Source organism: Zalophus californianus, chromosome 7, assembly GCF_009762305.2.
Source record: "Zalophus californianus isolate mZalCal1 chromosome 7, mZalCal1.pri.v2, whole genome shotgun sequence".
NCBI classification, from domain to species: Eukaryota; Metazoa; Chordata; class Mammalia; order Carnivora; family Otariidae; genus Zalophus; species Zalophus californianus.
In genome coordinates, this window is record NC_045601.1 from 114,126,974 (window position 1) to 114,151,379 (window position 24,406).

Here is a 24,406-nt window from a genome sequence, read left to right on the forward strand (position 1 = left end):
CTCAAAAACTTTTATTTGCACATCTTTTATAATGAGTGAGTCTGAGCATCTTCTTCTATGTTCCCGGGCTATTCAACATTTTGTTTTATGTGGACTGACTATTCACGTCCTTTGCCCATTTTTCTATTGGGTTTCTGGCCCTGTTCTTACTAGTTTCTAGGAGCTCCTGATATATCAGCGCTAAGCCGTCTTTATAACAGCATCTGTAACTTCGGAGTTTCCGCAGAAGGCTTCCCTCCTTTTCTTCGTGCTGGTGTGTTGGCTTGCCTGGGGGAGCCAGAGACCTGGGAAAAGGTGCTCGCCAGGCTCCACAGGGTACTAGGGTCTAAGTCAGGAGGAGTAGCACAGCCGCTCTGATGGTGGGGCTCGGCTGGGATGGTGGGGCGTCCAAAGGGCCCAACCAACGGCAGGTCGGATTGGTCAGGGCCAGGAAGGTCACTCATCCCTAAGGTCCCCTCCCATCCAAATGCGGAGACACACAGGGGTGACAGGAAGTTGTTCTGTTGCTGTCCTGAGCCCAAGGACCAGGGGTCCCCTCGGCTCCCCAGATCCCGCAGAATCTCACCTCCGCGTCCCTGGGAGCCAGGGCCAGGCTGCCCGAGGGGCCGTCCACTAGCGGGAGGCTGTGCGCAGGACCGACGCCTCCCGGCTGGCGAGCACAGAGCCCCCGCCGCTGCGCTCCCCAGAGCCCGCCGGGGCGGGAGTGGAAGTCGGATCCCGCTCTTTCGTTTTCGTTTCCCGGAAGGATAGCGATTACCGGAGCGCCCTGTGAGCCTGCTGGCCGGGGGTACCCGAGGGTACACTACCCGGCGCTTCTCGAAAGAGATTTTCTCCCACGCGACCTTCCAGTTTTGGGGGCCCAGTGAAGGGGTGAGGGAAGGAGGGCCTGAGAGCGCCCAGCAGCCGTGGCCAGTGGAGCGCTCACGACTGACGGCCGGTGGCTCTCTCACCTCCACCTGTAATGCAGGTAAGAGCCTGGGGGGGAACGCCGCCGCGCGCGCACGCGGAGCCTCGGGGCCCCCCGCCCATCCCTTCTCCACCACCTCAGTGAACGTACCCATGTTATCAGAACTTTTACTTGCTGGAATCTCACTTTCCTACACATTCCCAAACCTCACCATCCATCCTTCACCGGTCCTTCCTCCTCACTCACCTCCAGCCTCACTGTCTCTCTTCCGACACCCCCCCACCCCGTCCCCCGTGTTATATACTGCTCCTCCTTACCTCCTCCTCACCCCTACATCAACCAGTTGTGACGTCCCTGGAAGTTCCTGCGCAAACCAGACCCGAACCGCTGGCAAACGCCACCGGAGAGGGGCCCCCCCACTCCTTAGCAGTCCCTCTCCATTTGCCGCATTTCCCGAGAAGCCTCAGAACCGCCCCAGAGCAGGGCCCCCTTCCCACCTCCAAAGCCTTTCTCCACCTCCTCTCTCCAGAAGAAGATTCAGATCCAAATCCATATTTTATCAGACCTTCCCCTGGCTTTCATGCTGCAGCCCAGAGCTCTAACTCTCAGTAGATCCCAGGCTGGCATTTCCCAGGCAGTTAAAGCCCCGGAATTGGCCCGTCCTCAAGCTTGGAAGAGGGTAGAAGAGTCCACAAGGGGCTTCCTGCAAGTGTGAGATCTTAGACCCTTCTCCAGCTTGGCATGTCCTGCTCCCAGGCGGCAGCCTCTGAAGCTGGGTTACCTGGGAAATAGCACCAAGGGGCGGTGGTGTGGTGGGGGCCAGCAGTGAGAACTACCCCAAAAGGTGTTAAATCCTCCTCTGCCTTGACAGCTCCAGATCCACACACAGTCTTTCACTGCAGGCTGCCCTCCTCCGACATCAGGAGATGAATATAATCCTCTTGAAGATTCTAGTTTGAGAAAATGACTTGCTGGGACTGGTTTCACTTTTACTTTTCACAGGCTGGCACCTGTCACTGGGCATAAGCCCCAAGGTTACTCCTGTTTCTACAAAATCCTGTCACTTTTTTCACCTCCCCTTCCTGATGGATGAACCATATCACCTCTGGGGCTAGGCTGGTTGTAAAATTGTAAAGATAAAGGCTTCCCTTGGTGGGACCTTGGGATTCAGAAATGTTTCCTTCCTTTTTCTCCCTTGAAAACAGCATTTACTTGTTTATTTATTTTTGACTGAAAGTCTTTTTACCCTGGCCCCTCAGGTTCCTTCTGTCCTCTCACCAAGGTCCCAGTGAGTATTCCTAGGCTCTCAGATTTCCAGCTTACAACTCAAATCTTGGCAGGGGAGCCTTCTGGTGGGTTAGGCACACGCATGAAAAACTTGAATCAGAAAGATGAAATTTATCAAGTGTTCACTCTGTACAAAATGTCGAAGGTACCAAGCTGAAGACATACTCGGTTCCTACCTTTTTAAAAAAATTTTTTAAAGAAATTTCTTATTTGAGAAAGAGAGTATGAGCAGTGGGGAAAAGCAGAGGGAGATGGAGAAGCAGACTCTTTGCTGAGCAGGGAGCCCTACTTGGGGCTTGATCCCAGGACCCCAAGATCATGACCTGAGCCAAAGGCAGACACCCAACCAACTGAACCACCCAGGTGCCCCACACAGATGGATGGTCTTTCCCTTTGAGAAAAATTCTTAATATATTTAAGGATGACTGAACCTTCACCAAGAAGTCTTGTCTTTGACTGCCCTGGTTTTTCCTCTTTCTAGGAGGGAGCATTGGCTAGCTCTTCTGTGAGGCCTGAGGCAGCCACACCACCCCCAGGCACCCAGGCCAGATGTGAAGCTAGAATGAACTTCCTGGATGAAGGGGGAATCTGCAAGCTGCCAGGAAGACTCCGTGAGTAGAGAGGAGGAGAAAGGCTGATGTTTTTATTTTTATTTTTAAAGATGTATTTATTTATTTGAGAGAGAGAGAGAGTGGTAGGGAGAGGCAGAGGGAGAGAGAATCTCAAGCAGATTCCTCACTGAGCATGGAACCCGACTCGGGGCTCGATCTTATGAGCCTGAGATCATGACCTGAGCTGAAACCAAGAGTCGACGCTTAACCAACTGAGCCACCCCAGGTGCCCCAGGCTGATGTTTTTAAAGGACATAAATGTGACACATAAACTTCTTACCTGAGGAATTGCCTTCCCTCCATCTGCTATTTCTTTGCTGGGTTTTCTTTAACTTTTCCTTGGTGAGGAAGTCAGAGGAAGGAAATGTGAATTCTCACTTGGGGGAATGCAGCTGCCATGGCCAAGGGTGAGGGCAGAGCGGGCAGTCTCCTCATTAGTAAGATGAGGGTTGGGATCAAATGAGCTATGGGGTCTGTTCCGGTCTAAAGACAAGGAGTTGGGGACACTCCTTCCAATGAGGAAGGCAGATGGAGTTAAATAGTGAACAACAACTGTATGTATGCAGAACTCTCTTTTAAATAATTATGTTTAATTGTTATTGTTACAAAAGTAGCATGTGCTTATCGTCAAAAATTGGGAAGTGGCAGGGAAGCATAAGAATATGTAGAATAATCAAATCCACCCAAAGACAGCTGTAGGAAACAGACTGGCCATATCTTTTTTATTTCATTTTCCAAAGTAATGCTCTTGCTGGAGGGAACTCATAACCAGAGAACAGGCTATAGATTCATGTATTTATGCCTATGTTTCTTTTTGAAAGATTTTATTTATTTTTGACAGAGAGAGAGAGTGTATAAGCAGGGGAAGAAGCAGGCAGAGGGAGAGGGAGAAGCAGGTTCCCCGCTGAGCAGGGAGCTTGATGCTTGATGTGGGGCTCAATCCCAGGACCCTGGGATCACAACCCGAGCGGAAGGCAGACGCTCAACCGTATGAGCCACCCAGGCGCCCTATGCCTATGTTTCAATTGCCAGAGCCGAGAGGTGGAAAAGCTAAGTGACATGCCCAAGAGCACATGGGTTCTCCATGCTAAGGTCCTGCTGATAATGTTCTAAGAGAGTTCTCAACATACTTCCTAAGTATGTCGGTCTTGCTGATAATGTTCTAAGAGAGTTCTCAACATACTTCCTAAGCCATAGGAATCATAGGATAGGTGGCAAGCTGACTGCCGGTGGGAGGTCTTAATCTGGGTGGGGTTCTTTGGACAGGTGTGGGCAGGTATGTATGACCTGAGTTGGGAAGCATCCAGGCTACTGCTTGCTCAGCTCACCCAGTGACTAGAACACTGCTTAATTGATTTCACTTCCTTCTGATTTCCTGGCCTTGGCCTGCTTTTTTCAGCCACCAACAGGATTGAGCAGAATCTTGGGTGTGACTTCATAGGCCTTGGGAAGACCTGGTTGCCCCCAAATGCCTCTGCCTCTGCTGTCCATAGCCTGGCATTCTTTTAATGAGGAACAGAGCCTGTGGAAAGATGGGGACTCCTAGATACGAGAGAACCACAGAGTGTGAAGGATGTCCTCATGCCTCAGAGTCATGGTGGATGGAAGTAGCAATGTGATTTGGGGAGAGGAGCAAGGAGCTCTATAAAGAACCTCTGTTGCTTTGTTTTGTCCAAATGCCAAACCTGACTGGTAGCTTGGGGTACAGGGCTATTGCAAGGAGATATTTGGCAACAGTTACATGGAGGGTAGGATTTGGGCACTGTTCCCAACCCAAGCCATGGTGACGAGGAAAAATGGGACTTTGGGGACAGACCTGAAGACCCTGAGTGTTGCTGCTGAGAAGGACCCTTGATGTCATCTTATGGCAGCTGAGGACACTGATTCTCAGAGAGGGACAGGATTCTTTGCGGGTCCTACAAGGCCCTTTAGATTACCTCCTATGGCCTCCCCTATATTCAAAGACCACTCCCATAATTGGCACACCAAGTCCTAGAATGTCCATACTAGTAGAGACCCTAGATGTTGCCTTGAGTAACTCACTTCTATTCCAAATAAGGAAAGTGAGGGCCAGAAGACTGTGTTCTGCCCAAGGTCAAGTAACCTTCAGTCACCTCCCTGCCGCTGGGTGCCTAGCTCAAGGTTACCAGGTAAGAGATCTCGTACAGGAGGAGGAGTGGGGATTATGAAAATGCAGTCATCACCTTGGTAAATAGTTATGCAAGCCTTTTAATGTTTTGAAGCCCCCTTTGGTGGGGCCCCTCTGAGATGGTTACCAGGTCCTCCTGCACATTTCTAGCGACAAGAACTTCCTCTCCTCTTCAACCAGCCCATTCCCTGGTTACTCAACTCAGGGTGCAGGGTCATGTGATCTATTTAAAACTGCTGAGGTACTAATCCTATTGCCTTTGGTTAGATTTCTCCAGAAACAGACCCTGAAATACTTCCCCACAGAGGAGAGAAGGAAATCTAATTTAAATTTAAATTGTAAGGAAATCTAATTTAAATTTAATTGTAGGGGCTCAGTGGGTTGTGTCTGACTCTTGGTTTCAGCTCAAGTCATGATTGCAGGGCTGTGGGATCTGGCCCCATGTTGGGCTCTATGCTCAGTGCAGAGTCTGCTTGGGACTCTCTCTCCCTCTCCCTCTGCCCCTTCCCCGACTTGGAAGCAGGCCCCAAATAAATAAATAAATAAATAAATAAAATCTTAAAAAAAAAGAACTTTGAACTGTAGCACTGTGGGTAACTGGAGCTCACTCCCAGTGGGGACCTCTGGGGGGCAGTGAGAGCACACCCTGAGTCCTCCCAACCCAGGCGTAGGGAAGCAGGTTCTTCATCTGTCCACTTCCCATCCATGATGGGGTTAGGCTGCTTCCATTGACTTCATCAAAAATTGAAAAGACCCCTCGGTCCTCTGGGGAGAAGCTGAGCCAAACCCAGCCAGGGCTTGGCTTGGCTTCACCCCCCTTTCCCATTCCTCTCCAGCTCCCCAAGTTGCCCTTTACATTGGCTAAGTCAGGTGCAGAGTCAGGTGCTTACATTCGGCATTTGGTGGCCTTCAGAGAGTAGAGGTGAGAGCCAAGGGCCATGGGCAGGGCCCCAGCAGTGTCTTCTATACTTCTCATCTTAGATTTAATGACTCATATTTACTTCTGAAAATATTCAGGTAACCCAGTTCTGGCCTTTAGTAAATATCTAACAGTCTTAAAAGATAGGATATACTAAATGACTCATTTTCCTGTCCACAACATCCCAAATAAGCAAATTGCTGACTCCTGATGAGGGGTTGATCTTTCAGATGGCTGGGATGATGTCATCCCTGTTTCTTGAAATTGGGTTTCCATTGCTGGGCATCTCTCTGACATTTATCCTCAGTTGCCCACTTCATTCCCTCCTTCACCTCTGGCTTCTATTCTAATCATCAGGGTGATTTGCCTCAGCAGGAAGGTGAACAAACAAAACAAATCTTGCTTAGCTTTTTGAGTTGGCCACAAGTGGAACACACCAACAATTTCCCTGTAGAGCTTATGCTTCTGTGTTTATTTGCCTGACAAAGATGTGCAGTAGAGCAGTCCAAAGTCCATTCTGAGGATCACTGTCCTGTTTAGCCCCAGGACATGGGCAGGGAGGGAGGGGCTGGATCCACGAGGCTCCAGCACGGTGCCCTGCACTCAGAAAAGGAGATTCACAATGATGCTTCCTGCTCTGGAAGCGGAGAGCGGAAGAGGATCCACGTTGTCCCTCCCCCCAGTCTCCATCCACGAGGGTTACCCAAGGCCTGGGTGAGGCAGGAGCTGTGAAGGCAGTACAGGCCCTGGGACCACTTGCAGGAGCCAGGCTGAGGTCCCAGGGGAGGGAGTCTGGGAGGAGATGATGCAACCTCCAGGGACAGCTCAGGGGATTTTGAGAAGAGGCAGTTTAGAGATGGTCCCCAGCACAGCCGCATTTGATGACAGAGACACTGAGACTCCACCTGAGAAAGTCATCTGTGCAGCTAATGGCCAGATGGGGCCTGACACCCCAGACTTAGTTCTTGGTCCTCACTCTCTGAAAATTCCTGGAGCTCATTCCCTGGCACAAAAAGCTCTGTGAACTTTCCACTGTTGGATGCAGAGGAACGGGTCTCTGCATTTTGAAAGTGACTTTCAAAGCTCCTAGGTGTGAATAAGCAAGCCATGGGAAGAGACCATAAAGCACCACCTGCAATTTTCAGATGTCGTGGGCAGAGGGATGACACATCTCTGCAACTCCCTGGCCTTGTAAAACAAGGGAAAAAGCCCTTGGGGGAATTCCAGCAGATGTTCGTGCGGCTGCTCAAGTTCACATCCTTCACATATAGAGAGTCCCCCGGGCACTTTATTTTCACGTATACAATTCTAACTGTGCGGCTTCCTGCTTTCCTAGACGAGGGCGGCTCAGGTGCACAGGAGTCTCCCGCGAGCCTTGTTGATATGCAGATTCGGATTCAGTAGCTTTAGGGTGGGGCACAGCCTCTAGTAAGCTGTAAGGGCCTCATTTTATGCAGCTATGTCCTAACAGTGCTTTTCAGAGTGTTTGGTCAAGACTCGCTAAGGAGTGAAACCAATTTCGTGGGTCAAAATAAGTATTTTTTAAAAATGAAATAGACGTTTCATGAATACTCTGGGCTCTTTATATATACGCATGTGTGGGTCATGATACGGAATGCATTTTTTTTTTTTTTTTTTACTGCGGGTTGAGGTCAGAATGATCTGAGAAACTCTGCCCTAGATCGACGCATATGAAAAGCAGTAAGTTAGATGGATGCAGATGGCAAGAGAGAGGTGGGGTGGGGTGGAGCGGTGAGGCTGGAGCATAGAAGTGAATGTTCTGGAGGTTTTGAGTGTTGACAGTAATGTTGTCACCTGCCAATGAAAGGGAATATGGCAAACAACAAACAGATGGGAGATTCCAAAACTCTGATTTGGAAACAAAGAGCCTCCTCCTTCCTGAGGTCGGGGCTAGACCGTGTGTGCATCTTTGTGCAGATTGAAAAGACCCCTCCTTTCAGAAGAATCCAAGCCAAAGCCAGCCAGGGCTGGGGTTGGCTTCATCTATACCCTCCCATTTCTTCCCCTTAATGGTGCTTTTGTGGAGCACACAACACAACTGTTTGCACTGGCCCTGCCCCGATGTCTGGAGACCGTCAAGCTGAGTGTGATTACCAAGAAAGGCAGCATCAGCCAAGACAATCAGGGCAAACAGTGGTATGATGGATTTGAGGACACTGGACCGACAGCGACCCTCAGTAAACCAAGGAAAAACTACAGTAATCATGGCAGAGAAACAAGCTGCTCCCTCTATTTTCAGGCAGGCTCCACCAATGAGGATGCTGATAGTCATAAAAAATACCATTTGTTGAGTTTTTACTCTTGACCAGGCATTGTGCTGGGCATATTGTATATACTGTGGTTAAATACATTTAAATAGGCCTGGAAAGTAGATTCTTTTTTTATCCCCACCCTACAGGTGTGAACAGTGGCATCACAGTGGGGAGAACGATCTTGTCCATAGTCACCCACCAGTAAAATGGTGGGGCTGGGATTCAAACTCAGGTACCTCAGACCCTGCAGCTGTCACTCGCTCTGAGCAACAACCAGTGTGGGATGATGACAGCTCCCATTTTTTAGTGGACTGGCCAAACACTTTACAGTTTCCTGCATTCTTCCTGAGAACCCTGCCAGGAAGGTAGAAGCCAGCTGTCAGTTCTGATTTTGTTGCTCATGATTGGTCCAGCTCTGTTGTTCTGGAGGTCACTCTATTATCTAGCAAACTGCAGGGGTGTGGTGAGGAGTAGCTGGGAAATAGCTTTGATGAGGTGGGAAGGAGCAGCTTGAAGGGGTCTTGAAATCAGGACAGCGGGGTTTTGACTTGCTGGGGTTGATAGTTGGGAGCCATGTCAGTTTCTTGAGCAAGAGAGTCAAAGAAATGCAGTGGGAAGAGAGACCTGGTTGGGGTGGGATTGGGAGCTGGTCAGGATGCCTAGAAGTCTTTCAGCTCCCTCATTTAGGCAATTTCTATTTATTGAGCATCTGCTATGTGCTGGGCATTGCTGTAGGTGCTGGAGAGACAGCAGTGACTGGGACTGGCAAAGTCTGTGGTCATGGAGCTGACATTCTAGCGGGGGGCAGTGACATAAGGAAGCAGGACGCCCGGTGATAAACACAGTGGAGGGTGATGTGGCCCAGGATGGGGAAGGGAGCCGTCAAGTCCTGCCCTGCTCTGGGGTGGGTGAAAGGCACTGCTGACTCTTCAGGGAGATACACGAACCCTCCAATGGTGTCTTGGACTCACAGTCCCTCCAGCTTCCCCAGCTGGGGGCTCTGTCCAGATCTGTCCCAGAAGCCAGGAACCAGGCAAGCTGGAAATCCCCAGTGAGCATGTGTTTGGGGCGGGGAGAATAAGGTGATATCAGGCTGGAGTCTTGAGATACAAAGATGGTTGATATGAGGAACGGAAAATACGGTGGATCATAGCTGAGAGAGGGAGAAGCATGGGCTGGTTTGCAGGTAAAGCCCCTGAGGGGCGGTCAGACTGGTAAGGGGAGACTCAGGCTCATCCCAGTAACGAGGTCAGGAAGATGTCTTGGGTGGGGGGTAGTGGACGCCTTAGATGACACTCACCAGCAATTGCTGGCTTGTGCTGGGCCCGTGTCAAGCATTTTACTCTCATCACCTCGGCATAGAATCCTGATGACAGCCCCATGTCGGTGGTACTGTCCTCCGATGAGGACACTGAAACAGTCGTTTTGCCAGTTTCCAGCTGGCCTGGCACCATCATCGATCCTTTTTGTTCTATGTTTCTCCTCTTCTTTTATGGATGATTTACATACGGTCATGTGTACAGATCTTAAGTGTACCAATGTGTATGTGTGGATACACCTGTGCAGCCACCACTGAGATCAGGAACTAGACCATTTCCGGTGCCCCATGAATTTCCCTTATCCCTCTTCCCGGTCCATTCCCCTCCAAAAGGTGACCGCTGTTTGGATTTCTTCCCCTAGATTAGCATCTGTTCTTGATTGCATTATTACTTCTGGCTTCTTTCCTTCAACAGAGTATCAGTGAGCTTTAAACCACGTGTCCTGACTAGCAGTGTCTAGTACTCTGTTTTCCATTGCATGGAAACATCACAAATTGATTGTCCCGTTCTCAAACTGATGGATAGTTAGAATGTTTCCAGTTCTTTTCTATTATGAACAGAGCCACTGTGGATATTCGCATACATGTCTTCTGGTGGATGCATTCCCACCATAGTAGGGGTGAGATGCTGGATTGCACAGTGTGTAGCCTGGGCTCCTAACCCCTGCACCATCCTGTCCCTCAAACAGCACAGCAGCCCCACCAGGCAGTGAAATGTTATCCCATTTCCCAGAGGGGGAAATTGAGGCTAAGAGAGGCTGAGTGGCTTGTAGGTGACTTGGCTAGCAAGGGGCTGAGCCGGGGACCCAGACCCTGGGGTTGGAGATTTGGCCCAGAGCTAGGTGGCTGATCCCCTGCTTGGAACTTGATCCTTCCCTGGGCGCTCAAATCCTTCTGGAAAGCCTTTTTTGCCCCTAGTCTTTGAAGACATGAGAAACAGGAAGGTCCCTTTTCTGTATTTGTTGGCCTTGAGGTGCTGGCAGCAAACGGATGAAAGGTGAGGGCAGGAGTGAATGAGAGGTAATGAAAGAAAAACCAAATCTCACTCCGGGGTGATGACAGGCTTCATGTTCAGGTTCTACTGTGTGACCTCAGAGTCTGTCACAGACAGCTTGGGAAGTCCCCTGCCCATGTCTCAGGACTTGGTAGCAGGACCACATCTGTGGTTGATACTGTCTGCCAAGTTCACGATTTCCCCCTCTTCACATAGTTTAGTGTTTCCCTGGGGGCCGGACAGCTGGAGGGGGTCGAATCCATCCCCACCCTCTGGCCAAACACAGGACCATGTACTCCTCTGACTCAGGAATCATAGTCTTGAATTTTCAGGCTGACAAACTCAAATATCATGAAATAGGCAATCCCACAAAAATGCAATGGCCAGTGGGTCCCCTGAGCCCCAGAAGCCCCGGCTGGTTGAGGAGCCCGCCCCTGATACTCCTGAATCTTGTTGTCGGGTGGCTTCCAGCTTCCACACTGCTCAGCTTTTGTGTCTCAGTCCCTTCTGTAAATCACTGGACTGATCTCCCACCGAGACTCTAAATTCCTATTTCCCCCAGCAAGGCATCCTTCTCCCTTCATCCTGCCAGGTGTGGGTGTTATCATTAAAATGCTATCTCATTCTTCTCTGATTGTGCCTGTCCCTGACTAGTGAGCTGTCGGGTCTTGCCACATGTTATTAGTGAATTTGTTCTGCTGCAGAGGTTCTCAACCGGAGGCGATTTTGTGACACGTGGCAACGTCTGCAGACATTTTGGGTTGTCACATCTCAGTGTGTGTGTGTGTGTGTGTGTGTGTGTGTGTGTGTGTGTGTGTGTGTGTGTGTGTTTGCTGCTGACATCTAGTGGGCAGGGGCCAGGGATGCTGCTGAATATTCCACAAAATTCAGGACAGCCCCCATAGCAAGGAATGATCAGGTGCAAAGTGTCAGTAGTGCCTTGGCTGAGAAATCCTGCTCCACTGTGAATTACTGGTAAGATTTTTTTTGAAAAAAAAGATCAATTTATAGACATTAGCCCTTTATCTCTCATCTGCGTTGTAATATTTCCCTTTATTCTGCCCTCTTTTAGTTTCGTTTATGGTATCTTTTACCACACATACAAAACTCAATGTAATCAAGTGCATCTTCTACTTATGTAACAGCCTCTGAGTTTCCTGTCATGATTGAGGTTTGAGGTTCCCCCCACCCTTGTTTAATGCATGTGGGTTTCCTATTTCCACTTTTTAAAAATATTTTATTTTTAAATAACCTCTATGCCCAAACATGGGGTTCAAACTCACAACCTGGAGATCGAGAGTTGCATGTTCTTCCGAGTGAGCCAGCCAGGCACGCCCCTATTTCCACTTCATTTTTCTAAAGATGTTATTTATTTATTTGACACAGAGAGACACAGCGAGAGCAGGAACACAAGCAAGGGGAGCGGGAGAGGGAGAAGCAGGCTCCCCGCTGAGCAGGGAGCCCGACACGGGGCTTGATCCCAGGATCCTGGGATCATGACCTGAGGGGGAGGCAGATGCTTAACTGACTGAGCCACCCAGGCGCCCCCCCCCACTTCTTTTGAAGTTTCTATTGTTTTATTCATTAAGTCTTAATCCCATTGGGAACTGATCTTTGTAAATGGTGACAGGTAAAGGTCCAGATATATTTTTTCCCAGGTGGAGAGCCAGTTGTGGTTTTAGCATAGCTTAAATTCACAATCCTTTCCCACTGAATTAAAACCCCACTTCTAACATGTATTAAATTTACACACACACACACACACACACACACACACACACACTTCCGGGCTCCATCTTTTCCCCTGATACTTGTCAGTCTCAGTAATGGTGTCAGATCTTAATCACATGGCTTTGTGGTATGTAGTACCACAAAGGCCAGTTGCTACTTCTGTTCTTTTCTTCCCCCTTAAATAATTTTTCAGCCAGTTTCAGAAATTTCTTCTTCTTTATTGTTCATTCTTAGGTCCCCAAATAAAGTTAAGGGGATCCTCTCCTTCCTCCTAAGCTGGGATGTGTTGCCCTGCTTTCTGCCTTTGTAGCTCAGGGCCCTTTCCCTCTGTGTAGAGAGCAGGATTGTCATAAGATAGTCATTGGTTACCTCCCTCCTGCCAGCCTAACTCTGTGCTGTGTCCCCAGCAGGGGCACAGTGCCTGGCATATGGCCCATGCTCATTAGGTATTGGTTGAATCGATGAACAAGTGGATGATGCACTTTTTCTTTTTTTTTTTAAACATGAAAACGAGTTTTATCTCTTGTGCTGATTTGGGACCAAGGCAGTCACAGGGTGGTTTAGTCTTTGTCACTCCCAAGGTGTGGCCTTGGACAGGTATCTCCCCTGCCTCAGTTTTGCTACCTGTCACACCAGCCCTGATGAGCCCTGAGCTCCTCCCACTGTCACGTGGCCAGGATCCTGATAGGGCTGAAACGCTCTTGGGAGGAGAAGCACCACACAAAGCAAAGCAGCAGGCTGCCATCATGGTGGGCCAGTGCTGGGGGCCCCAATACTTTTAGGGGACCACAAAAATGTTCTGATTTCTTTTAAAAATCAAGAGAAAAAAATGAACTTTTAGGCAGAAGAAAACGTTTTAATATATAACAATATACTTGTCTTTCTACCAATGCATCCATAAAATAAAATTTTAAATATATTTTAGGGGAGGAAGGGGCCTAGGAAGGCAAGAGTACCAGGGCCCACAAAAGTCATAAAGTGGCCCTGTTAAACACAACCCAGATGAGGGAGGTAAATAATTGGCATTAGGAGCGTAATAGGCCCAGGCAGAGTAGACATGTGAGGAAGAGGAATAAAAGAAAGCAACTTCTTGTCTGGGTATTGCCAGAGACAAGAACACACAAGCTGGAAATGGGTGTAGGAGGCTTCTTTGTCCCCTGGGCTGTTCCCTGAGCAAACCCAGACCTGAGCTGGCACAACAGAGTGGAAGAGGGTGGCAGCCAGACAGACCTGGATTCTGGGCCTGGCTGTACCTCGTGCTACCTGTGTGACCCCGGGCTAGTCACTTAGCTTCTGGGAGCCTCAGCTTCCTCACTGGGAAAACAGTAACAATAACACGCCTTCTTCACAGGACACCATCACTCAACACAGGTCTTTGGAGCGCCTCCTCTGGTTCAGGCGCTGTCCTTGGTGCTGAATACATACACCGCTGTGTCCTAGCACAACCAGCCCAGTGCCAGGCACATAATAGTTCCTCAGTAAATATCTGTTGAGTTAAGAACTGGGAAAGAGACTGGGGTGAGGGGGTACCAAAAATAAAATAAGTGAACACATACATAATGCATAGATAATGATAAACATAAACGTATAACTATGAAGTGCAATGACAAGGAAAGTGAGGTGCCAGGAAGGAAAAGAACAGGACATGGTGACAAGCGGGGAGATAGGACAGGAGAGCATCTGCTCAGATGTAGCATTCTGGGTGGGCTTCTCGGAGGAGGAGGTGACATTCCAGAGAGGGCCTGAAGTGGATGAGTGATTGTTAAGGGGAGAGCTCCTGCCCCTGCCCTGTGCTCTCTCCCAGTCCCTGTCCCTGTGGTTGCAGGCATCCAGCCAGCACTCTGGAGCAGGGAGGACGTGTTGCACTGGCTGCGCTGGGCTGAGCAGGAGTACTCTCTGCAGCGCACTGGGGAGCATGGGTTTGAGATGAATGGCCGAGCCCTCTGTATTCTCACCAAGGATGACTTCCGGCTTCGTGCACCTGGTTCAGGTCAGGGGAACTCACTGGATTCCCTCTAAAACGTTCTGACGGAAACCCAGGTAGGCCCAGGGAGGGAGATGGTGGGAGATGGATGCATTGGTTGGAGGAGCATGCTCACTTCTCACCATGGCAGACGTCCCCTTTTCCATAAATGTTTGCCTGGTGGTTCCTCGCAAGAGCAGGCCTGCAGCAAAGGAATCTGGCTCTTGTTTGCAGAGCCCGGAGCTCTGTCCTGCTGTCACTTGGCCCTCCCCTTCCCTGTGGCTCTTGTCTCCCCTACCCATTTCCACTCTGCTGCCTCTCATCTCATCAGCATGAAGCTTGTGACTGACCCCAGCCCTCACCCCAGAGGCAGGTGACCGACCTGCTCCCTGCCTCCACCCCTAGGTGATGTCCTGTATGAGCTGCTTCAGTACATCAAGACCCAGAGGCAAGCCTTAGTGTGTGGACCCTTTTCTGGAGGGGCCTTCAGGCAGAAGATGCCCACTCAGCACTGCTCCTGCCTTCTGGAAGGTGAGGAGGCTCTTCTCAGACCTCTGGGACCCTCCCCCAAGTTGGCCTCTTTGGGAGGGCAGGGCTTCCTCCAGGCAACCTAAGGGAAGAGGCAGCTGTGTGGGCTGAACTCCCAGCTCCCCTCTGCCCTGCCTCCTCAGTCCTCACCCCAGCCCTTGTGACTCTCTCGGCAGCCCTCCACCTTCCATCTCCTCATTTCTCTGCTCTCCTCTCCAGCAAAGAATTTCCTCTCCTCCTGGTCTCCCTGTGGAAACTGTTCTTGTCAGGGACTCTAGAAGCCTGAACGTGGGGATGTCCACATCCACTGTCAGTCCTTATTCACTGTCACCTCTCATGGCCTACAACCTAGTGGGTCATCCCCCTCCCCTCAAACTCTTCCCTTGGCTTCCAGAACACTCCATGGTCACTCCTTCTCAGTTTCCTGGCTTCTTTTCTCCCTTACTTCTCAATGTTGGGGTACCCCATGGCCCAGGGGGCCTCTTCTCTATCTGCACTCAGACCTAGGGTGCTAAATACCATCTAGTACTGATGATCCCTACATATGCCCAGACCTCTGTGAATTCTAGACTTTCACACCCCACACTGCCTACGCTACACCTCCCCTGGGATGTCTAATGGGCATCTCAACCCTAAAAGCTCCTAAAGCAAACACCTGATTCCTGCCCCACCTTCCTCCCCGTAACCCTGCTCCTCTTCCAGGCTTCCTCATCTCAGCAAACTGCAACTTCATCCTCTCAGTTGCTCTGGCCAAAATGTTGGCCAGATGTCTGGCCAAAATGTCACCTTTGATTGCTTTCTTTCTCTCCTGCTCAAATCCCAACCGTCAACAAGCCCTGTTGGCTCTACCCTCAAAATCTATCCAGAACCTATCCACTTCACACACCTCCACCGCTGCCCATTGCCCAGCCCCCATTACCTCTGGAGAATCTCCTCATTGGTGTCCTTGTTTTCACTCTTGACTTCCTATGATCTGTTTGCAATAGCGTAGCCAGAGAGCTTCATAAGTCAGATCATGTCACTTCTCTGCTCAAAATCTTCCTATGGCTCCCACTGCACTCAGAGTCAAAGCCACAGTCCTTATAATGACCTCCTGCCACCTGCTGAACTCTCCCACCCCTTTCCCCCTTGCTCATGCTGCTCTAGCCACACTGGCCTCCCTGTTCATTGAACAAGCCAGAGACACTCCTGCCTCAGGGTTTCTGCCCTTGCTGTTCCCTCTGCCTGGCATTCCGTCCTCTAGATACCCACATAGCTCACTCCTCTACTTCCTTTAGATGTCTGTTAGATGTTAACACTACAGTGAGACCTTCTTTTACCATCACGTACCCCTGCCTTTCCCAGGATTCCCTGTCTGCCTTATAGTGCTTTATTCCATCCCCCCTCATATTGTGTACTGTTTCTATTTCCTTTTTTATTTTTTTTAAAGATTTTTTAATTTATTTATTTGACACAGAGAGAGATAGCAAGAGCAGGAGCACAAGCAGGGGGAGTGGGAGAGGGAGAAGCAGGCCTCCCTCTGAGCAGAGAGCCCGATGTGAGGCTTGATCCCAGGACCCTGGGATCCTGACCTGAGCCAAAGGCAGACGCTCAACGAATGAGCCATCCAGGCGCCCCTATTTCCTTTTTTATTTTAATCATCTCTCTCCCTTTCCAAACCCCGGACTTCTTCCACGACTACAATATCAGGTCCATGAGGGCAGGGGCTGTTTTTTAGTTCAGTGATATGTCCCCAAGATTTTTAGAACAATGCCTGGCTCACAGAAGGTTCTCAATAATTATTTACTTGGTGGATGGAGAGGGCATAGGACTGAAATACAAGACACCTGGATTCTGGTCCTGGTTCTGTCACCCCTTAGCTTTGCAAACAATTCTACAGATGAAGGAATGGGTTTAAGAGATTGAGTTACTGTCTGGGAGCTGGGGTTAGCACCTGGTCTGTCTGGCCCTCACCCATGCCCTCTATGCCTCCCTGACCTTCCAGCTGGGGACTGGATGGAGGAAGAGCATTACGAGTGCTGCCCCAAGGGGCTCCCAGGCATGCCATTGAGTGGTCTGGGCTGGGGGAGGCTCTGAGTCCAAAGAATCAGTGGTGCTTATCTGCTTGCAGAGGGGACTGGGCCCCCTCAGTTGGCCCCCCGAAGGGATCTCCTGCAGCAACCATCACACCTGGGGCTTGCCAGCTCCTTGAGTCCCCTGGCCAAGGGGCCCCTTGGCAGGGAGGCGTCCCTCAACGTATCTCACTGTGTGGAGCTGGGCTGCAGGGCTGAGGGAGCCTGCTCCTTCCCCACCATGCCGCAGGCCCCCATTGATGGCAGGATCGCTGGTGAGTAGGAGGCTGTATGCCCCTGGCCCAGAGGGAGGTGTGCTAAGGCCAAGTCCCAGAGGGTGGTCGGTGGCAGGGAGGAGGGTTGTTTTGAGCTGGGGAATGAGAGAGTCTGTGCTGGGCTGTTAGGGGGGATAGGGTGACTGTCCCATGTGCCAGCCACAATCTGGCCACAGCAGGCAGGGCTGCCCAGGGGCGCCAAGCCTGCCCTGTCTCCAGGGCAGGGACAGTGAAGCCGGTCACAGTCAGACAGTGAGATTGAAATGGCGTATTCCTCTCCTTTAAATTTTTATTTATTTATTTCTAAATGGTTGGGTCCTTACTATGTGCCAGGCATGATTCTGAGAACTTTGTTTAATCCCATATCAGCTATTAGAGGTCAGTATTAGTCCCATTCTATGGGAAGGAAAATGAGGCACGGAGAGGTTAAGTGACTCCCCCAGGATCAATCACATAGCAGTAAGTGACAGAGCTGGGGTGTGAACCCAGGCCGTCCGGGTGCCTGGGAAGCACTAAAACATAAGTATCAGGTCTTTTTAATAATAATGCTTACTATTCTTTGAGCACTTATTCTGTACCAGGCACTATGCCGAGGGTTCTTGGGTCTATTATCTTAATCCTCATATCACCGCCTATAAGGAAACTGTGGCTCAGAAGAGGTTAGGTAATCTGCCTGAAATGACCCTGCCGGGTGGACCAGAGAGGGGGCCTAAAGCTCTCGCTCCCAAGCCCCCTCTGCCACTTGTGCTCCCTGATGGCACATTTGATTTTCTCATGCCTCTCGCGAGGGGGCTCGACAGGATGGATTTAACAATCCCAATTCAATGGAGAACCAGGAAAAGGGCAGAGAGGGATCTGGAGGCAGGTTCAGGCCATTGGCCACCCTCCAGCACCCCCACCGCCTGCCCTTGCCACCTGCCCCCACGTGAAGGGCGTTGGCTTTGACGTCCGCCGAGCTGGGCTAGACTCCTTGGTCTGCGTGTCACTTAGGAACGCAGTGACTGGGACCTGTCCATACCTCTCTGAGCCCATTTCTTCATCTCTGTGTGGATAAAGGTAACCACTTCCCAGAGCTGGGGTGAATAAATGAGACCATGAGCCCCCACATGTGGCTGTTCCTGTTGATCCGTCATCTTGACCATCCCACTGCATGCCTGGGCCCCAGCTTAGAGAGCCCCAGAGCACCTTCCTAATGCCTATCCTCACGACCCCAGGAAAGCCCCCTGTCTGTACCCCTTGTGTTCAATTGCAGACTGCCGATTGCTGTGGGATTACGTGTATCAGCTGCTCTCTGACGCCAGGTATGAGCCCTACATCAGGTGGGAAGACAAGAATGCCAAGATCTTCAGAGTTGTGGATCCAAACGGGCTTGCCAGACTCTGGGGAAACCATAAGGTAAACCGAAGCCAGCAGGCAGGATGGCCTCCACACATCCAGAAGAGGACAGAGCAGGGGTTCAGAGTGGACCCGCCAGCACTAGGGGATGGTCCTCAACTGACGGGGGGTGGGGGTGGGGGTTCACCAGCAGCTCCAGAAGTGTTGGGATCATTTTATTCTGGGAGATCCTGAGGGCTCTCAGGTTACTTCTTGAGGATGGGAATTGTCCCTGAAACTCAGGAGTCTTGCCTTCTACACACTCAAACCCACCTTTGCTTAGTGCTTGAGACTCTCAGAGTATCTTTACTTGAATTGCACCACATATGCTGTGGGGCGGTTAGGCCAGATGAGGAGGCCAGTTTCCTGGGGGGAGCTGGGGTATAAACCCAGGTCTCAGGCCCTGCGGGAGCATCTCGTGTTAGTCCCAATGTGAGGAATGCCCATGCCTAAAGGGACGTTTGCCAGAGGATTTTAGGTGGTTTACTCCAAGTTCTATTAATTATTTATTTTAGTAAGAATTAGGATTAAAAGTTTTAACTACGATGTCAATCTCTTGATTTCCAGTGGTGATATAAAGCAAGTGTCCTTGTCTATAAATAAATTCATTTAACTAAAAAAGGAGTCTAAAAAAAGGAGTCTTAAAGAAAACCAAACTATTAACAATCATGGTAATCTGTAATAGATAGCATTTCCTAACACGGCATGGCATTTGATCAGCAGGCACCTCTCTGAGGGCTTTCCCTGTATTAACTCATCTGATCCTCAGGACACCTGGTGACGTAGACAGCCGAGGGGAAGCAGAAGCCCGTAGTGGTTTATCCAAGAGTCTGCAGCCAGTACATGGCAGAGCATGGACTTGAACACAGAGTGGGTGGCTCAGGGGCTCCCCTCTATTTCAAAGACTGATTGATTGATTGACTGATTTGCTGGCAGGGGGGTGGGCAGAGGGAGAAGAAGAGAAGCACACTCCCTGCTAAGCAAGGAGCCCCACGTGGGGCTTGATCTCATGATGCTGAGATCACGACGACCCAGGCGGAAACCAAGAGTTGGGCGCTCAACCCGACTGCGCCACCCAGACGCCCCGCGGTGCTCCACCCTTGTTGCCTCTCAGTGGTGCTGGCAGTTGGAAGGATACAGAGGCCTCGAGGCTGGGTGTGTTTACCTGGTCTAATCCCCATATAGTACAGGGAGGGAAACCGAGGCCCAGAGAGCAGCAATTCCATTTAATGAGCATGTGCTACATGCCAAGCACTGTGCGAAGTGCTCCCATGGGATAACTAATTTAGTCCTCCCGACACACCTGCGAGAGGGACGTTCTTATCCTCATTTGGGAGCCGGGGAAACAGCTGCAGAGAGGCAGACAAACTTATCCGAGGTCCCGCAGCTGCCAAATGGTGGAGCCGGGGCTTAAGGTGACACTAAAGCCCAGCCTCTTTGCCCTTACTCTGCACTGCCCACCCCTCAGAGAGAGGAAAAAATAAAACGACTTGGCTCAAGTCACTCAGCTCATGGTGAGCTGCTCCTACCACTGTGTTCCCCTTCCCATGCTGTCTCTCTGTGTTTCCAACGAAATATATATGTATTTGTTACTACTTGTGACATTTGCTGTTTAAAAGCAATGCATGAAGGGCGCCTGGGTGGCTCAGCCGGTGAAGCGTCTGCCTTCGGCTCAGGGGATCGAGTCCCGTGTCAGGCTCCCTGCTCAGCGTGGAGTGTGCTTGTCCCTCTGCCCCTCCCTTCCACTTGTGCTCACTCTCTCTCAAATAAATAAATAAGATCTTTTAAAAATATATAAATAAATAAAAGCAACAGGTGATTTACTCTTGCCCTGTGGTTCTCAGCCCGGTAGGTAGTGCTCATTATTTCTCCTCCAACCTTCCCCTGGCTTTCTCCTTCCAAACTCAAGAGAGCGCTCATAAATGCTCACAGAACTCTGGGCTGAGGGGCTTAAAAGAAACCAGCCAGTTCAACCTGCTCCTTTTTTTTTCTTTTTTAAAGGAAATGGGGAGGTGGAGGATGGGAGGCAAGGAGACAGAGACAGACACTTTTTTCTTGAGAGAGAGAGTGAGAGAGAGCAGGGGGAGGGGCAGAGGGAGAGGGGGAGAGAGAGAATCTCAAGCAGACTCCCCACTGAGTGCAGAGCCTGACATGGGGCTCGATCTCCCAGCCCTGAGATCATGACCTGAGCTAAAATCAAGGGTCGATGCTTAACCGACTGAGGTTAAGGGAGGGAGAGGAGGGTCCTATGGGACTGCTTTGCCTTCTAGAACCGGGTGAACATGACCTATGAGAAGATGTCTCGTGCCTTGCGTCACTACTATAAGCTGAACATCATTAGGAAAGAACCCGGGCAGAAACTCCTGTTCAGGTGAGTAGCTTAGGCGCAAAGGTGAAAAGGGGAAGCAGAGGGGTTGGGTGGGCTGGAGGCAGCCGGGGCAGGGGCTGATTTGCACCTGGGGCCTGAATTCCAGATTTCTGAAGATACCTGGGAAGGTGAGCCAGGACGGGGACAGCCGCCTGGAGCAGCCAGAGAGCCGGGAGCCGCACAGGATGGATTTCAAGGAGGAGATGCTGGAAGTCTCTCCGTGAGGGGCAGGAGGATTCTGGGCACCAAGGACTGATGGGACAGAAACGGAGTCTCCCTTGAAGGCAGCTAGCTGCCTGGTGGTCTCCACCTTCCTCACGGAGCAGCAGGGATCCCCAGCGGGTTTTGCACTCATGGGATCATAACCATTGTCTCAGACCTCAAAGCTGCCTGGGCACCTGGGAGGCTGAGAACGGGGAGGCCTCACATTCTGGACACTGTGGGGGGCATCGTTCTTGGGTAGGGTAGCACTGGGGCTCAGTGGGGCATGGGAAGTGAACCCTCTCTCTGCCCTACCCCTTGCTACCTGCCCAGCTTGGGAGCGGTAGCCGGGGGCTGAGAGAGCATCCAGCTCAGCTCCTTCAACTTACAGAAGAAGGTAGCTGAGGCCCCTCACCGAGCCTTAGCTCTTTCCTAAAAGGGACATGCTCCTGAAAACCAGCCTCTGGGGGCTGATGCTGGCATATGAGAAAGGAGTACCCTTTGTCGGTCTTAGTAGTAACAATATAACAATGCTGACATTTAAGTGCTCACTTGTCCTAAGGGTCCTACACATATTTTAATCTCATTCCATTAACACGTCAAACCCCCGAGGTTTAAAGATGGGGAAACAGGGGCAAGGCTTGCAGAGCTGGGATGTCTCTCCAGAACGCAGTGCTGTTCCTTGGCTGGTTGGTTGGTTTTAGTGACTCTTCATGGATGGGGCACTTCTCAAGCCAAGGCCATGGCCCTGCCTCTCTGCCCTTGGCATCTCTGCTGAATGGTTCACCTCACTTGGCCCAAACTTCTTTCCTGTTTTCAGTCCTTTGTTGATGTTGTGACAGTGACTCAGTGGGGATCGCCACTGCCCCCTGCACGTGGCCTCCTGTGCTCCCGGACCCGCACCTGCCACGTGACCTTGGGCGGGTTGTTGTCCCTTCTCGGAAGCCTCAGGCTTCTCACCCGTAAAATGCAGATGCTATTCCTGACCCGACCTCACAGGATTGCCAGAAATCTCTGTAAGACAACATTGGTGACATGCTTAGCGTGTGCCTGCTCTGTAGGAAGCACTTAGTCAGTGTTCGCCAAGAACACTCTGCAAACCCAACTGCCCGAAAGCGTGAAAGTGCGCCTGGGCTATTGGTTCAATTTCTCTTCTCCCTGATGCCCCAGGAGTGGCTGGGGCTTCGCGAGGGGGTCAGAACCTCTGCCCTGTGACCCTTCCAGTAAGGTTTGGGGGAGAAAGGGAAGGGGGTGTTTTCACTTCATTGGAAACAGAACTTCTTGGATTCACATCTTCTTTCTGGGCAGGAAGAAACCTCTGCCGCTCACCCCCGGGGCATGTCAGGAAAATCCCCGACTGGCGGAGCCTGAGCTGGCTCTGAGTCACTGTGCAGAAGCTGATAAGGATTCCTGGACTTGGGCACTCAGAGCTGTGACCACTCCTAAGCAGTGCTTCTGTCCTGACTGAGTCCCACCTGGGCCCTGGACAGTTCCACGCCAGAGTGGCCGGGCAGGTGACCTTGGCATAAAGGCTCAGTACGAAAATCCTTGGTCCCTTTCCTCTTCCTCGAAACTGTTCCATCTCCTTGACTTTGATCCAGAATGGACCCGTGCTCCCAGCTTTTCTCAGCATCTCTAACCCAGAACTCCACAACTGGAATGGGAAAAACTGTCAAAATCCACTCATCCAGTCTCTTCTCTTATTGATAAGGCCACTGAGGCCAGAGATGAGGAGGGACCGGCTCAAGACAAACAGCCCAGCTCAGCCTGGTGGACTCCTCATGCTGCCTCCTAAGTCACTTCTTCCAGGTACGACATTGGCATTGGCCTGGCATTCGTTACTGGTTGTCAATAGCTGTGCATCCCAGGGAATATGTCTTCACCCGGGGTGATGAATCTCACCCAGCGCTGGGGCCACTGGGGCCTGGGCTTGGGCAGAGTCTACCACACCAGAGCCCGGATGCCCGGCCTCCCCACTCAGCCCTGGGGGAAGTCCACCCTTTCTCATCTCCCCAGGCACATTAGGCTCGGGTCTGGGATGTACACCTGGGTGCCAGGAATAAAAGGATTCATCCAGCCCTTCCCTCCACCAGCGTTAATGGAACACTTGTTGTCTACGTGGCACCAGGTGAAGCTCTGGGTTTACAACCATTTTTGACACAGATTCCTGAAAAGTGGTGGGTCACTGAAAACATGTCAAAATGGGCTTCCTCACAGATCATTTTTAAAAAGCAGGATGTATATATTCTCATGATATGCAAAAGTAGCCAGCCATGTCTGTCTCTTATTTTTTTTTTTTGCCAGAAGTCAACAGTAAATTAGTAATTTATTTAAAAAACTGAGTGTGTCCCTTTTCTTTCTTTCTTTTTTACAAAAAGAAAAAAATAAAAAAAATAAAAAACTGAGTGTGTTAACAAGTTCATTAATGAAATAAATGACACAAGTCATGGTCTCCACCCAGTGGAGCCTCTTACAGCATTTGCCCGGGAGCACGGGCTCCCTGATTCTCTGTCCCTGCCGGGGTTGTGGATTCTTGCCAACAGTCTTCTTCCCTTGCAGGAAAGTTCCACGTCTCCCTGGCTTTACCGCCGATGTGATTGACATACAACACCGTGTAACTTTGAGGTGACAACATCTAACACTTCCTTCAATTCTGGTGGCCCTGCCACTTCTCGGGCTCTTACGGGAAGCCTGGGCTGATGCTGGTGACCTATTGTCTCTCTCGTGGAGGAGCCTAGTGGTGATCACCGTTCTTGGCTTCTTCCTCTGTTCCCTCCCCATGATGTCAATCCGCATTTTCTACTCAAGTGTTTACTCCGAAGTTTTATAGAGATGCACAGAAAACACATACAGTTACAGAGCAAGGGCTTAATACCTCCAGACTCTCCAGCGTCAGGCGGTACATGCGAAGGTGCTCCTGGCTCAGAAGGAGTCTGGGGAACGGCCCGTCCCCTCCTCTGCTGGCTTGGCCACTTGGTGGGACTTCTGAACTAAGCTGCCACTGGGTACGGCTCTAAGATTTGGGTGGGGAGTTTAAAGGACGTGGTTCTGAAATCAGAATGTGCCTATGTAAAAAAGATTTTAATCATGAACTTGATTTTTTAAAATTCCCAAATCCTTGTAAGTGAATTGCTGATGTGGGGAGGGGTGGGGGTGGCATCCGAAGGAGGGTGCAGCCCTGCCTTTGGGCAGTCCTCAGGGAGGGGTGCGATGAGAGGCATGCCCACTGGAGACCGTGGGGGACAGCGTGGCGCTGGGGAATTCTGCTTGGGAGGTTCCTGAGAGAGTGCCCCTAGGAAGGATCATAGAGGCTTCTGCTCTGTTTTCCCCTTTTTTTTGGAGGGCCTGGAGGGGTGGCGGGGCTGTGGGCTTCCGGATCACGGTGAGTTGAGGGTAGGTCAGGGGCTGACTGCAGAGGCCCATCCCTGGGGGAGGGCGACGGGGTCCCTGAGTTATG

General features: G+C 50.7%; 1 protein-coding gene across 2 annotated transcripts; it reads left to right on the top strand.

The window, feature by feature from the left end:
• Nucleotides 1-127: 127 nt before the first annotated feature.
• Nucleotides 128-23,315, top strand: ETV7 (ETS variant transcription factor 7). Of its 2 annotated transcripts, XM_027602952.2 has the most exons (8): nt 128-967; nt 2,676-2,805; nt 14,015-14,179; nt 14,558-14,683; nt 16,791-17,006; nt 18,259-18,401; nt 20,651-20,751; nt 20,855-21,375. In XM_027602952.2, exons 1-8 carry the CDS (start codon nt 962-964, stop codon nt 20,970-20,972), a joined length of 1,005 nt encoding a protein of 334 aa, XP_027458753.1. In that variant the 5' UTR covers nt 128-961; the 3' UTR covers nt 20,973-21,375. The 2 variants fall into 2 exon arrangements, with proteins under 2 accessions (XP_027458753.1, XP_027458754.1); XM_027602953.2 differs by lacking the exon at nt 16,791-17,006 and having other exon boundaries at nt 130-967; nt 20,855-23,315.
• Nucleotides 23,316-24,406: the final 1,091 nt, after the last annotated feature.

Excerpts from the sequence above, each read along its gene's own strand:
- ETV7 (XM_027602952.2), top strand. Across the intron at positions 2,806-14,014 it reads CAAGCTGCCAGGAAGACTCC|GCATCCAGCCAGCACTCTGG; the intron begins GTGAGTAGAGAG and ends CTGTGGTTGCAG. Across the intron at positions 14,180-14,557 it reads GCTTCGTGCACCTGGTTCAG|GTGATGTCCTGTATGAGCTG; the intron begins GTCAGGGGAACT and ends CTCCACCCCTAG.